The 15,817-nt window shown below is 45.6% G+C and overlaps 1 protein-coding gene and 1 pseudogene across 1 annotated transcript in view; one reads left to right on the top strand and one right to left on the bottom strand.

The window, feature by feature from the left end:
* LOC100965829 (NACHT, LRR and PYD domains-containing protein 1-like) overlaps nucleotides 1–15,817 on the top strand; it is a 66,730-nt gene that overhangs the window by 14,129 nt on the left and 36,784 nt on the right. Inside the window, 5 exon segments of the mRNA XM_012805949.2 lie at nucleotides 6,138–6,308; nucleotides 9,284–9,454; nucleotides 11,658–11,744; nucleotides 13,422–13,504; nucleotides 14,088–14,253. Coding sequence (XP_012661403.2) covers nucleotides 6,138–6,308; nucleotides 9,284–9,454; nucleotides 11,658–11,744; nucleotides 13,422–13,504; nucleotides 14,088–14,253 — 678 coding nt within the window.
* LOC105887096 lies at nucleotides 2,816–5,697 on the bottom strand (annotated as a pseudogene).

Below are 15,817 nucleotides of genomic sequence, written 5' to 3'. Positions count from 1 at the left end.
GAGAAAATGACATGAAGGCTGTGTTGACCAATTTGATGGAAGTATTTCAGATTGCATATGAAAACCCCACACTGTACCCCAGAAGTGCATTAATGTACATAGTTACCATTCAATAAAAAAAAAAGATGAATTGGCAATTTTTTATAAACCTAAATATACCTTTTTATTTTTTTGAGACAGAGTCTCAGTTTGTTGCCCTCAGCAGAATGCCATGGCATCATAGCTCACAGAGACCTCAAACTCTTGGGCTCTGGTGATATTCTGGCCTCAGCTTCCCAAGTAGCTAGGACTACAGGCACCTGCCACAATGGTTGGATGTTTTTAGACAGAGGGTCTTGCTCTGGCTCAGGCTGGTCTCAAACCTGTGGGCTCAGATAATCCTCCCAGAGTGCTAGGATTACAGGCATGAGCCACCATCCCCGGCCTCTAAACTTAGTTTTACCATATGATCCAACAATCACACTCCTTGGTATTTACCCAAATGACTTCAAAACCTATGTCTACACATAAGCCTGTCATGGATGTTTATGGCAGCTTTCTTCATCAGTGCAAAAATGTGGAAGCAATGAGACATCCTTCAGTAAGCGAATGGATAAATAAATTGATATCTATCCAGACAATGGACTACTTAGTGCTAGAAAGAAGTTATCAAACCATAAAAGATACAGACCTTAAATGCATAGTACCATAAAGGAAGCCAACCTGAAAAGGCCATATACCATATGATTCCAACCATATGGCATTTTGGAAAAGCCAAAACTATGGAGACTGTATAAAGATCAGTGGCTGCCAGGGGTAAACAGGGAGGGATGGATGAATGGGCAGAGCAGAGAGGATTTTCAGGGCAGTGAAATTATTCTGTGTGACACAATAATAGTGAATATATGTCATTGCACAGCTGTCAAAAGCCATGGAATAAACAACACCAAGAGTAAACTCTAGTGTAAACTATGGACTTTGGGTGATAATGACGTGTCTGTGCAGGCTCATCAATTGTAACAAATGCACCACTGTGATGCAGAATGTCTGCAGTGGAGAAGATGATATGGGGGCAGGGACAGAGGGGTATATCAAAACTCTCTGTGCTTTTTGCTGTGAACCTAAAACTGCTCTAAGAAAGAAATTTTGAATGAACAAAGAAAATGAGAAAAGAAGGAAGGAAGGGAGGGAGAAAAGGAGGAAGAAAAGAGAAAAAAAAGACCTCAAATCAATAAACTGACCTTAAACTTTAAGAAATTTATTTTAAAAGCAAATAAAACCAAAGCAAAGAGAAGGAAATAATATTTATTACAGTGGAAATAAATTAAATATAAGGCAGAAAAATAATACATAAAATCAATTAAATCAAAAGTTGGTTCTTTGAAAGTATCAACAAAATTGGCAAACTTTTACCTAGACTGAGATAAAGACAAGACTCAAATTACTAAAATCAGGAATAAAAGAGGGGGCATCACATCTGTCATTACAGAAATAAAAAGGACTAAAAGGGAATGTTATTAAATGCTGTAAGTTAACCAATTAGATAAGCTAGGCAAAATGGGCCAATTTCTAAAAAGACACAAACTGTTTGAACTGACTAAAAAAAAAATAAAAAATCTAAATACACCTAAAACAAGTAAAGATATTGAATTAGTAAACAAAAAACTTTCTATAAAAAAATCCTAACCTAGAATGTACTAGTGAATTCTACCAAATATTTAAAGAATTAAAACTTACTTTCTCAAACTCTTCCAAAAATAGAGGAAAGTGGAACACTTGCCAACTCTTTGTATCAAAACAATATCACCATGATACCAAAATCAGACAAAGACAACCGAAGACACCAAAAGAGAAAAAAAAAAGAAATACATATGCAAAATCCTCAAAACATATTAGCAACACCATGGCATACTATTCAACCATAAAAAGATAGACATTTTACATGTTTTGTGTTTACTTGGATGGAGTTGAAACACATTCTTCTTAGTAAAGTGTCACAAGAATGGAAAACAAGTATTCAACCTACTTAATACTAATATGAAGCCAGTAGACAAACTAATACACACCCACACAAGAGAAAAACTCAATTTAATTCACATTGGGGATGAAGGGGGAGGAAAAAAGGGGGAAAGACTATACTAGTAGGTACTTGGATTCAATAAGACAGATGCTCTGGTTGATGCACCAGCTTTTGTTCTGTGGTTATGTACAGTTTGGAGAGCAAGGACAAGCAAACATCTCTGGGTGCTATTTAAAGCCTGTCTAGCGTCTCTTTCTGAGATCAAAGGGGATGATCAAAATGTGAAATGCCCTCTGCCTAACAATTTCCTACTGTACTTAACAGCTAGTTAATGTTTGTCAGCCTGGACATTTCTAGTATTAAGCTAAAAATTTTCTTGGTGTGTGATTCTTTTATTTTTAATCACACACATAAATGGATCAAAAAGTATGTTTACCTAGAAAAATTGACTTAACCAAAAATGCAAAACAGGTTTCAATGAGCTTTAGATTTCCTGGTATGTTACTTCTGACCCTAAGATAGAAGTCCACTCATTTACATGCCCATATTTGTAATATAAGCTAAGTGGCTAGAAAAAAACTCAGAATAGTCCCAAGTAAATATGGGAGGTGATACCGATGATAAAACCTAAGATTTCTCAGAAATAGTTTTAAGTGGGAAGCCTCTATTCCTACCTGGATAGTGCTTTTCTGTGGGTTTCTTAGCATGAGTCCAAACCACAAAGCACTGCCAAAGATTGCTACCCAGTATCATAAACATGGCAGTAGGTCCAATAGGCTGGATACAGGGACCTAAAGAATGGCAAAAGCAAATCAAGGAACAAATGCTGAGACTTCCCCTTGTGTTCCAGAGTTGGAAGAATAAGTAGTTGGTCCCTAGGTAGTTTTCCACTTCTTGGCAGATAGTCACTCAAATACATCTCATACCCCAGCTGCCTTTTGTTTAAAGAACTTTGTTCTGGGTACTCTCTTGTCCCCATGCTGAGTCAAAGGAGGTGGTGTCTTGATCCACAAGGTGAGTGTATTTGGTATGACCAGAGTGCCAAAGTTCTTGACCTGCATGACTTTAGGAAGAATAGTTTTGTTGAAATGATCCTCCAAGGTGGGGGCACTGAAATCTCTCTTGTATACTGCTTCATCTTCACCCATGAAGAAGGCACCCCGGTGGTAATATTTCTGTAAGAACTTGTATTTGCCCTTAACAGCTTTCTTGGTGATGACTTTGCCATTTGCCTGAAGTTCAGCTCGCCTCTCTTCCTGAGTCAGGTTTCTCATGCATTCAATTTCTGCTTTCTCCTTTTCAAGCGCTTCTCTGTCTTCTCGGTCCCTCTAGATTCTTTTCAGCTCTTGAAACTTCCATGCCTCATATTCCTCCTCATCATTTTCATCGTCAGTATTCAGTGCATCCAGTGCAGCTAAGGACCACTTGTTCTCCTCCAGCTCTTTCTTGTTCTCCTCTTCTACAATCTTGAGTGCGTACTTGCGCCTCTTTTCAGCCATGCATTTTGCTTCCTACTCCAGCTCCTTTTGTATCAGTGCTTCAGCCTCATGTTCTTGTACTGTCACTTTGTCCTTCTTTCGAATGAAGACTGGCTTAAAGTGAGACTCCATCCCATCTTCACTGTCTGTGTACTCTTCATACTCAGATTCTGAACCTGACTCTTCCCCAGAACGTCCTTCATCGTCTACTTCCATGACTTCCATCTCTTCATTTTTTCTCTCCTGTGCTCGCTGACGCATCATGCCACAGGACCACTCTGTTTCCTCATCATCAATTTCTTCTTCTTCTCCTTCATTGCTATCTTCTCATTCCATGCACCAAGCAGCTCCTTCTACTTCTGAGTCACTTTCTACTACTACTTCAGGTTCCACTGTTTTCTGAAGTTCAGCCAATCTCTCTTCCACATCTTCACTAATACGGTTCTGTAAGCACCACAGCCAAGGGTCACTAGATGAATCTTCCTCCTGTTCCTCAGGCTCTGCTTCTTGTTCTTTAGCTTTCTTAATGAACGAAAATTCTTCATCCTCCTCATCTGAGGACTCCATAGGGGCATAGTCTGGCCTCTTTCTGGATACATAACGTTTTACCTTCACTTTCTCCATTGAAATCTCACCTTTCTCATTGCTAACCAGGACAGCCCCAGCCCTCAACTGAATGGGCAGTTGCTTCATGAGTGAGTTGGGACCGACATATTGACAGCAGCGGCAGTGATTCCCAAAACTTGATTGATTCCAAACAATGAACACCAACAATATCAATGAACAGAAAAAAAATCCTTCCCACCTACCCCACAGAACACTACTGCGTGACTCTTGGCCATTGTAAATTAAGCTGCAATAAACAGTCTAGTGCAAGAGAAGCAAGAATCCTATGTACTCAATTCTGATTCGAGTACAATTAATGTCCTAGTATACGGTGGGGGTTAGGGGATGGGGAGAGCAGAGGAAGGGATGGAGGGAGAGGTGGAAGGACACAGGTGTGGTACACTTTTTGGGGACCAGACACAATTATAAGAGGGTCCTTATCTAACAAATGCAATTGATGTAACCTGGTTCTTTGTACCCTCAGTGATCCCCCAACAATAAAGAAAAAACAACCTCAGTTGTCTTTTATGCAGAAATGAACAAGCTGATCCTAAAATTCATATGTAAAGAGAAGATTGCATTTCAAACCTTGGGGAATCCTACCCCCCAATGTTTAATGACTAAACAAAGAAGAGTAACAAAGAAGCCTGAGAAGAGGAGCCAAGTGGGGTCATAGAAACCACAAAGCAGAGAGATTGAAAGAGAATGGGGTCAGCAGGGGCCACTGCTGCTGGGAGGTCAGATAAGATAAGAACTGAGATCTGTTCATTGATTTAGTGACAGGAGAGTCATGGATAGTCTCAGCAGAATCAGTTTTGTGGCATGAAAGGGCCAGAACGCAAATTGCAATGTGTTGAAGAGGGAGACAGAAGTTAAAAATAAAATAAATTAGGGTTGGCGCCTATAGCTCAGAGGCCAGGGCGCCAGCCACATACACAGGAGCTAGTGGGTTCAAATCCAGCCTTAGCCTGCCAAACAACAATAACAACTACAACCAAAAAATAGCCAGGCATTGTGGTGGGTGCCTATAGTCCCAGCTACTTGGGAAGCTGAGCCAGGAGAAGCCTATAAGCCCAAGAGTTGGAGGTTGCTGTGAGCTGTGATACCACAACACTCTACCCAGGGTGACAGCTTGAGACTCTGTCTCTAAATAAATAAAGCTACAAATGTTTAATAGTGGCTCAATTTAGAATCACAAAGATGTGAAAATAATATAAACACCTGTCAACCCATGGAAGGATTAATAAACTGTGACATATGTATGCCATGGAATACTTTATGTTCAGCCATAAGAAAGATGGACACTTTACATCTTTCTTTTGTATTTACCCGGATGGAGTTAAAGAGTGTTCTCTTTAACTTGGTAAAGCATCTCAAGGATGGAAAAGCAAACACTCTGTGTACTAATTTTAAATGAGTAGATGAACAACTATAAGCCCACATGAGAGAAAAACATAATTAAATTCAAGCAGGGGGAAGGGGAAAAGGTAAGGGGACTCAGTAAGCTTCCATCTGACAGATACAATGTAAATGTACATGGTGCACCTCTTGGGTGAAGGACTCAGCTACAACTTGAATACTACCTAACAAAGGCAAACAGTGTAACCCAATCATATGTACTCTTATTAATCCAAAAATTTTTTAAAGAGACAGTTTAGAGATTAGGGCAAAATGACAAGGATCTAGGCCATCAGGGCCCTGTAGACCAGGACAAGGACCTTGGATTTCACTCTAAGTCAGTGGTTCTCAACCTCCTTCCTAATGCCACGATGTATTTTCATTGTTACAAAGGGGTCACCACCCACAGGTTGAGAACCACTGCTCTAAGTGATATCAGAAAACATTGGAAGGTTTTGATCAAAAAAGATTCCAAAATTGACCACTGTTATTTGTTTCTTTCTCTGTTTCCCAGTAGCCTGTGAATTTCTGGGTCCTTGGAGGCTGTTCCTATTGACCTCCACCTGGCCCACAATAGGTTGTCAGTGGGTGTATGTGGGCATTCACTGAATCAAGATGTTATGAAACTCAAGGTTCTGGGTATGTGCTTCCTACAGGTTGGCCAACTGTGGCCTCACAGCGGAGGGCTGCAAGGACCTTGCCTTTGGGCTGAGCACCAGCCAAACCCTGACTGAGCTGGAGCTGAGCTTCAACATGGTCACGGATGCAGGAGCCAAGCATCTTTGCCAGAGACTGAGACAGCAGAGTTGCAGGCTGCAGCGACTACAGTAATTGTCCTGGGTTGACACGGTCTTGTAGGGTGGACATGGGAGGAACAGGAAGCTGCCTGCCTGTGTCAGGCAGACCAGGGGAGGGGCAGAGAGAATTGGAGATCTGCTTTGGGAGTGGGGAGGGGCCTACAGGATGTCAGCCAGGCTGTGGAGGCTCAGGAGGAGACTCACCCACACCTGGGCTGAGGGACGTGGCCTCTGGGCTTCAAATCCAGCATGAGCACCCAAGTCCCAATGGGCACAGTCTTTCCAAGCCCCTGTTTAAGTCACATTTGCTATTGTCCCATTGGCCAAAGCAAGTCCTGTGATAGCCAGGCCAAGATTCCAGGGGTAGAGAGATAGATTCAAGCTCTTGGTAGAAGACATTACCCAGGGTCATGGACACAAGGTGGTTCCAGGGAAAGAATGTATGATGATTAACAGTACCAACTTCACAGACTTGTTATGGGGGTTAGTGGATGAAGTACTTAGCACAGTGCTTGCTGTTGCTCTCCTGGTCTCAACAGCTGGGATCTGCCTAGTAACAGGGACTCCTACTCGGCCTGGGGCTCAGTCAAAGAGTTAAAATCACTGGTGTCCACTTAATTCAATCTTTTATCTCATCCAAGAAGCCAGTGTCATGCCCCATATAGAATCAAGGGGACTGTTCACCTCTCCCTGAGACCCCAGGGCCCCTTACCCTGACACACAAAGTTACACACACAACCCTCTGCTCAGAAGGCTGCCATCAGGGTCTCTTCCATAGAAGCAAGTACTTCCCTCCTTATTTCCCAAAGTCAAACCTCTCCCCTTCCCAGGGCCATTGCCTGTTTCCCACTCAATAATGCTGAGCCAAGAGTTAACAGGATGGGTGGACAGGAAGGGGACCCCCTCTAACATCAGAGGTCAGTGATTCCTGGAAGGCTACAACTCAGTAGGTCCTGTAAGATTTCTTCCTCACTACTTTTGTCAAGATTGAATCTGAGAGGTTAAATTACTTTACTAAGGTCACACAGCTGAGAAGAAACAGCATTAGGATTTTGAAGTCAGGTTTGATACCTGCTTTTCTACTTTCCCAGGCCCCTCTCTGAGCCAAGACCCTGTGAGGGCTATGTGATATGTTACTAGCAAGGACTGCAAATAAGGTCCTGAGCTTTCTGCTGAGGGCTGAGAAGACCCAGATGTGGGAGCCAAAGGTTCTAGAAGCACGGCTGAGGCCCCAAGGGCAGAGGACCCCCAGACAGCCTTCCCCAGAGACAGCCTGTGTACACACAGCATAAGCAGACACATAGCCCTTTCCTTACATAAATGGCAGCACACCACAAACACTGTCCTGCACTTTGCTTTGTCTTGGAGATGGCCCCACATCAGTGCATACAACATTGCTGCATCTCTTTTAATGGCAGGAACACGTATATTTACCATTTGTTTTTAATCAAGCTCTTGTTATAGGCATCCAGGTTTTCTCCAGTCTTTGCCCCCATGAACAGTGCTGCTGTTGACCTCTTTCTTATGCATCCTGAGACACAGTGGATTATCTGTGGCCTAAATTCTGCAAAATAGAATTGCTGGGTGAAGGATATGTACATTGCTAATTTTGTCCTCTAAATAGATTACTGGCCAGGCTCGGTGGCTCACTCCCATAATCCCCGCACTCTGGGAGACCGAGGAAGGTGGATTGCTGGAGCTCACAGGTTCAAGACTCCTCTGAGCAAGAGCAAGAGACCTCATCTCTAAAAATAGCTGGGCGTTGTGGTGGGTGCCTGTAGTCCCAGCTACTTGGAAGGCTGAGGCAAGAAAATCACTTAAGCCCAAGAGTTTGAGGTTGCTGTGAGCTATGATGCCACAGCACTATACCAAGGGCAACAAAAGTAACACTCTGGCTCCAAAAAAAAAAAAAAGAGGTTGTACTAATCAAAGTGCACATTGATTATCATGATTAAATAAATTACATTGAGCCTCATCCATAGGCACCCCAATGTCAGTCCCTCCTGGAACATCTCTGTAACCCCCACACTGCAGGGAGAGGGAAGAACTTTATCTGGAAAGAAAGCATACACCAGCCTGCCTTTCCATCCCTCTCCCTTCACCCCTCTGTGATACTCAGCCCATGAACAGCAAGGGGCTGCCCTGGCCAGCAGACCCCACCTCTACACAGGGCCTTCAGCCCAGCTCCAAGAGAGGCAGAGTTACCCACCCAGATACCTAAGGCAGGCTGTGGGACAGTGGCACTGCTCAGCATGGCATATGGCATGCCAGACACTGTCATCAGTGTGCACTCCCAGTGTAATGGGGAGCCTAGGAACCTCAGTTCCTCCTGAAGCCATCATACTCCCCTTCAATTTTTATTCTTCTTTGAGATAACTCATTTTTTTCCTGAACTGCAGACCCTCTTACTATTGAAACCTACCAAAGCATCCTATGGCCACTGACTTGGGGTGTTTGGCAGGGCTGATGTGATTGACAGACCAGTGATCTTCAACCAATATGCCATGACATACTGGTGTACCAAGAGATGATTTTGGATGTGCCATGAAAATTTTCAAAGATTATTAATTAAATTATTTTCAAAAGAAGTTCAAAGCACAGTAAATATATTCCTTTTTTAACTTTTTTTTTTCAACATAATTTAAGTGTGTCACAGAAGTTTAACTATAGTTTCAAGTGTGCTATAAAACAAAAGAGGTTGAAAAAACATTGAGTTACACCCAGGTATACACATGGAACATTGGGCAAATCATTCCTCGAGATTGAAGTGGTGACTACTAGAATTTGAGGTGGGTGGATTGAGAAAGGGAGGTTGCTTCTTGGCTATAAGAGGAAAGTAAAAATCTCCCAGATTACTGCAATCCAGGAAAGTTTTTATCTTCCCTAATGTCACTGCAGGGCCCCCAAAGGGTCATAGCTACAGGAGAGGGGGACTAGACCCCAGTTACCCAGATGAGTGAGTACTGATGATAATGACTACGGGACCATGTGTGTCTCTCCTGCAGGCTGGTCAGCTGTGGCCTCACATTCAGCTGCTGCCAGGACCTGGCCTCTATGCTCAGCACCAGCCGCAGCCTGAAGGAGCTGGACCTGCAGCAGAACGACCTGGGAGACCTTGGTGTGAGGCTGCTCTGTGAGGGGCTAAGGCATCCCGCCTGCTCACTCACGCTCCTGTGGTAAGGCCCTGTGGGCCCCCTCTGGGCAGAGGGTATGGGAGTGAGGGCAGTAGGGTGGCAAGGGATCGGATCAAGGAAGGAAAAGGGGCTGCTAAATGCATAGTCAGCTTGGATTTCTTACTGGGTCTGCCTCTTACTTACACAGGCCACTCAGGAAAGTCACTGTCCCCTCTGAGATCCAGTCCCTTCATCTGTGGAATGGGAATATCATACCGACTTCATGGATTATAATAAAACAAAATGTATAAAGAACAAGGCTAGTGCTAGGAAGAGTTAGACACGATCAAATAATAAGTGTTAGTAAGGCTGCGTGTTCTAAGGGACTCCAGCATCACTGCAGGGCAGCACTTCATTCATTCACTCATTCATTCATTCACGGCATGCCTCCCATGTGCAAGCACTGGGCCAGGCCCTGGGGATAGGACAGTGAGCAAACAGGCCTGGGTCCTGCCCTGGTAAATTTAAACTCTACTGGGAAAGAGATAAACATTGCTCACCTAAGAACGCACAAATGCATATGCATCATCTCTGTTGAGTTCTATGAAAGGGAATCATGGAGTATTATGAGAATTTAACTCTGGGGGAGGATAGAATTAGGTTGAAGGGCCAGGAAGGGCTTCTCTGAGGAAGGGACATCAGACTGAGGCCTGAAAGGGAAATAGGAGTTGCCCAGGCTACTTTGGGGAGAGCTGTCCAGGCAAGAGATAGAGTGGGGAGAGGGCCCAACAGACTCGGGCTCGAGCACCTAGACCCTGAGACCCCTGCAGAGCCCTGTGTGACTGGAGTGGAATGAGCCCCCAGCCTTCAATTCCCATCCTGCAGGCCCCAGAGACTAATGTCCTTCCCCAGGTAGTCACTCCCACACCATTTCTGGGCCACTTGCTCTTTCTTCCACTTCCCTGTAAGCAAGCCCATGGGCCATTTCTGCTGAACACTTCCTTATAGCTTGACGGGGCCATGCCACATGCTCAAGGAGCTAACAGAAGCTCCAGATACTAGGTCCAGAGTCTCAGGTCCTGCTCTGAGTTCTCAGAGCGGTTCTGGAATCCTGGGCCCCTGGGCTTTCCTCAGCCAGGCCTCCTGCTCCCTCTCCCAAACCTAAAGGAGGAGTCAGGGCAGCATAACAAGGATAAACAATCTTCACTTGGGCCTGTCTTCTGGAGCTAAAACTGGCCACTTACAACCAGAGGATTCCAGCCCTGGGACCAGCACCTTCCCACCCCCAGCCTGCTGGCCACTGAGTACTGTTGGCTGTAACCATCTACCCCAAGTTGAAGAGCCAGAGCTTGGCCAGCATGGTCATCAAACCTCTGCTGCCTGGGAAGGAATGTGGCTCCTTGAGGTCTTGTGAAGGTGCCCCATCCTTCCCTCTTGTAGCCCAGGACTTGGTTGAGAGGGACAACTGTCTACTGTTTGGGCTCCATCCCCTCCCCAAGAGTAGAACAGCTTTGCTCACAGTAGGGTGACAAAGGCCTGGCCCTTTGGGTGAGGGTCTTGTCACCTCCTGCCTTATTTACATCTCATAACAGGCAGAGCAGGAGAGATTCACCCATGACTAAGGACACAGAGATCCAGAAGAGGCAATATATTTGGGCAATAACTGTCCCAAGTTTGGCAGAAACCCCAGAATACAAGGCCTGTGAGACTGGAAACAGGACTCTCTCTTTCCAGCAAAACTTCCAACCTCCAGGAAAAAAAACCCAGGACCCAGGCCCTAGGTGGTCACTATGAGGACATGGGAAGTGCCACTGGTAGCTGGCTGCAAGGATGGCCCCTGCCAATGACAGCTTGTCACCAAGGTCACACCTGCTTCCTGGTGTGGCCTGCATCCAACATCTGACGCCTGACAGATGTTGGGATACAAAGGCACAGACTCTCATCCCAACCCCAGACAGCTCTAAAGGGCCTGCCCAGCTTCAGAACTGCCCATAGGGCTAAAAGAGGCCTCTCCTGAGATGGTCTGGCACCCACTTCTCCCTCTGCCCAACCCACTTCCCTCCCTCCCCTTACCCTGGTGTGGACCCCAGAACACTCCCTAGTAAAATTCCTCACACAACTCTCCACCATAGAGCCTGACTCCCAGGGATCCCAACCTGGGACAGAGTCCTTTAGGAGGAGCAGGACCCTGGATTCTGGATGGGCCCTGAGGGCCCAGGGAGCACGTGGGGACCTCAGGAGAACCAGGCCCTTTTTGTGCTTGCAGGCTGGACCAGGACCCTCTGGGTACAGAGCTGAAGCAGGAGCTGAGGACGCTGGAGAAAGAGAAGCCTGCACTGCTCATCTCTAACAGGTGGGAAAGGGTCCCCAGAACTCCCTCTGGCTGGCACAGACTCAGGGCTGAGCCTAGAGACAGGGAAAGATTCTTAGAGTGAGAGAGACAGACAGAGCCAGGAGGAAACCAGGAAGCCACAGCAGCCAAAGTGAGGTTAGTTAATGAAAATAGAATCAAATCACCTTCCTGCTGAAACCCTTTCTGTTAGACAAATAAGGGGATGGAAAGTGAAAAAGTGAGTGGGTGAGTGAGTGAATCCTCTGGGGCCACCATAGTGTGATACTAAATGACCACAAGTACAGGCTCCTTCAGTGCAGACCAGGGAAGATTTGGAACAATGAAAGCAATGCCCACATGGGGGAGACAGAGACACAGACCACTCTCACCATCACTGCAACTCACACACAGGTACACACACAGCCACACACATACACACCCTTGGCTTGAGGGGCAAGTCCCAAGCCCCTGTAACAGCAAAATCCATTTTCCATCCCCAGGAATCTGCTTTCAGCCCCTTATTCTCTCAGTTGGCACATTTCAGCCTGTATCTGTAAAGTGCTGTCCCCAAGTTCCTAGCTGCTATGCTCTGCTTACAATAGAGGAGAAAGAGCTCCTCGTTTTAGGCAGAGGCAGCCATCCACTGAACGGACATTCCCTGAAAAACCACTACGTGTTGGGCACTATTTAGGGATCTGAGTTCACAGCAATGAACAAGAAAGACACAGCCCAACCTCCAGGAGTGTAGTCCCAGGGAGACAGGCACAAGTTACCCTACACGTCTACATTACTGCACCTGGGCTGGGTGTGAGCTCACTCATGGGCCCATCTGGCCCTGTGCAGAGGAGCTGACCTGAGCTCTGACAGATGGGAAAGGTTGGCTGGGCCAAAAGGGTGTGGATTCTAGGCAGAAGTAGGAACTGTGAGGGAGGGGAGATTCTAACCCTATAAGGAACAGAAGGAAGCCAGGAGTCTGGAGCAGCACTGCTCAGAGTGTGGCCCATGGAGCAGCAGCAGCACAATCACCGTCACCCAGAGCTCCAAGAACTGCAGAGTCCTGGGGCCTATTCAGACCTGCTGAATCTGAATCTCTGGGAGCTTGCAGAGGCAAGTCATCTGTATTTTAGCAAGCCCCCCAGGGGACATTTAAACACATTGAGTTTGAGAACCACTGGTCTATAGGCCAGTGGGCAGGGAGAAAGTGGCCTTGATGGAGTTGCAGAGGGACAGGGACCATAGCAAGGCCTTTTGGACCACATTAAGAATTATCCGTTTTCCCCCAGAAACAATGGAGAGACATTACAGGGCTTCAGCACCCACAAGATATACCCAATTCATATGTGCCAGTCACCTGCTGTGCAGAAAATGGGCTGTGGAGGAAACAGAGTGAAGCAGGAAGACCTTTCAGGGGACACTGCAATGGTTCAGACCACAGATGCCAAGGCCCAGCCCTAGAGTGGTCATTATGGAGGCAGAAGAAAGAGAACAGAAAGCAAAGCTATTGGGAGGTGCTGCCAAGGTGATCAGCACTCAGGATGGGACTGGGTAGGAGACATTAATGGAGACAGGGGCTATAGAAGTAGCAGAAGTTGAGTTCAAATTGATAACAGTTGAATTTTAAGCAGGGATATCATGTATATAGCCCTAGCTTTCTCCAAGAACATAAGGAAAATGAACAATTCTCAATTCTGGATGCAGGAAGCCAATTGTGATGAACCCTAAGGATGGTGGAGAGAAGAGTAGTAACGTGTCCTCACTCAAGCAGCAGAAGCAAGTATCAGGTAGTCTGAAGGAGCCAGGCTGGGAGGATCATGATGGGTGGGGGAGGGGCAGCCATGGGAGGTCATCCCTCCATGCCCCTGCCTCTGATGCCGGATGGGGCAGGTTCCCCACCAGGGAGGGCCCCTCTCATCCATGATCTCTTGCACCTAGAACCTGCCTGAATTTCTGCTCCCTCTCCCCCAGCCTCAGGGCCTGGTGCTGTCTATCTCCAGAACTTTTATGGCATGGGTCTAAGTTGGAACCAGGGCCATCTCCCATTCTAGGCTGCTGAGGCCTGGGAATCACCTCTCCATCCCTGCCCATCCATCTTCTAAGCCATGTTCCTCTTCCCACCTGCCCTCCTGGGGACATGCTGGGAAGAGTAATACTCTGGACCAGTGTGGCAGGGCAGACAGGCAGAGGCTGGGTTGAGGGCAGTGGGGAAGGCGTCCACAGAAGATGCGAGAGGCATCCACAGCCTCAGGTGCAGGGATGGAGACTGCAGACATACTCTCTGCCACAGGCCAGCCTTGGGAAGGGGCTCAAAGGTCCAGTGTGGGGACTAAGGGGAATCTAGAGCTGACCACTGCCCTGCTATTCTAGAGGGAAGCTCAGCACAGGCAGAACAGGTGGACCTTCTCTCTCTGTCTTCTCCTGCACCTCCAGAGGACTTGCACATGGAACCTCCGAGCACCAAAGATGAATTTTTGGGCCCCACAGGGCCTGTGGCTGCTGAGGTAGTTGACAAAGAAAGAAAGAACCTGTACCGGTGAGTGATGCTGGCCTCCACTCCCCAGCTATCCATTGGGTCCCCTCAGATAGTCAGCACCCCACTTACTCCTGTATTGGGGTCCCTCTCCTTGCCAAGCCAGCAGGCAGGGATAAGGCTGTGATACTGGGGTGTGTGTGTGTGTGTGTGTTTTGTTAAGGAAAAGTATGGTTTCTTGTAATGTACACAATAGAGAGTACCAAGAATGTCCATGTAGTCATTACACAGCTTCCACCATAGTTTTGTTTGTTTGTTTGTTTAGTTTTATTTTGTTTTTATTTCTTATAGTAAACTATGTACATTAATGCAACCATGGGGTACAGTGTGCTGTTTTCATATACATTTTGAAATACTCTCATCAAACTGGTTAACATAACCTTCATGTCATTTTCTTGGTTATTGAGTTAAGACATTCATACTCTGCTTTTAGAAAGATTCACTTGTACCCTTGTAAGATAAACCAAAGAGGTGACCCTACCAATCACCCTCCCTCCCCCATCCACCCCCCTCACCTCCCCTCTCCCAACCCCCTTCCCATATTCTAAGGCTATAATTAGGTTATGACATTCCTATAAAAGCTATGAATTAGTTTCAGAATAGGGCTGTGTACATTGGATACTTTTTCTTCCATTCTTGAGATACTTTGCTAAGAAGAACATTTTCTAATTCCATCCATATAAACACGAAGGAGGTAAAGTCTCCATCTTTCTTTAGGGCTGCATAGTATTCCATGGTGTACATATACCACAGTTGTTTGATCCATTCGTGAGTTGATGGGCATTTAGGCTTCTTCCATGACCTAGCAATTATGAATTGGAATTCTATAAACATTCTGATACAAATATCTTTGTTGTAATTCGATTTTTGTTCTTCTGGATATATACCTAATAAAGGAATTGCAGGATCAAATGGCAGGTCTATTTTCAGATCTCTCAGTGTTCTCAAGATGTTTTTCCAAAAGGAACAAATTAATTTGCATTCCCACCAGCAGTGTAGAAGTGTTCCCTTTTCTCCACATCCACGCCAACATCTCTGGTTTGGGGATTTTGTGATATGGGCTAATCTTATTGGGGTTAGGTGGTACCTCAAGGTAGTTTTGATTTGCATTTCTCTGATGATTAAGGATGGAGAGCATTTTTTCATATATCTGTAGGCCATGTGCCTATCTTCTTTAGAGAAATTTCTCTTCAAGTCATTTACCCACCCTGAGATGGGATCGCTTGTTTTTTTTCTTGCTAATATGTTTGAGTTCTCTGTGGATTCTGGTTATTAAACCTTTGTCGGAGACATAACCAGCAAATATCTTCTCCCATTCTGAGGGCGGTCTACCCATTTTATTTACTGTGTTCTTGGCTGTGCAGAAATAAGTTTGATCAGGTCCCAAAAGTATATTTTTGATATTGCTTCAATTGCCCAAGGGGTCCTCCTCATAAAATTTTCGCCCAAGCCAATTTCTTCAAGTGTTTTCCTTATGCTTTCTTCTAGTATTGTTTCATGTCTTAAGTTTAAATCTTTAATCCAGTGAGAGTCTATCTTAGTTAATGGTGAAAGGTGTGGGTCTAGT

The sequence above is a fragment of the Otolemur garnettii genome, unplaced genomic scaffold (assembly GCF_000181295.1).
Source record: "Otolemur garnettii isolate 467f Iridium unplaced genomic scaffold, OtoGar3 scaffold00046, whole genome shotgun sequence".
In the NCBI taxonomy this organism is placed as follows: Eukaryota; Metazoa; Chordata; class Mammalia; order Primates; family Galagidae; genus Otolemur; species Otolemur garnettii.
The sequence above is the reverse complement of the archived record's forward strand: the minus strand, read 5'-3'. Positions and strand labels throughout refer to the sequence as shown.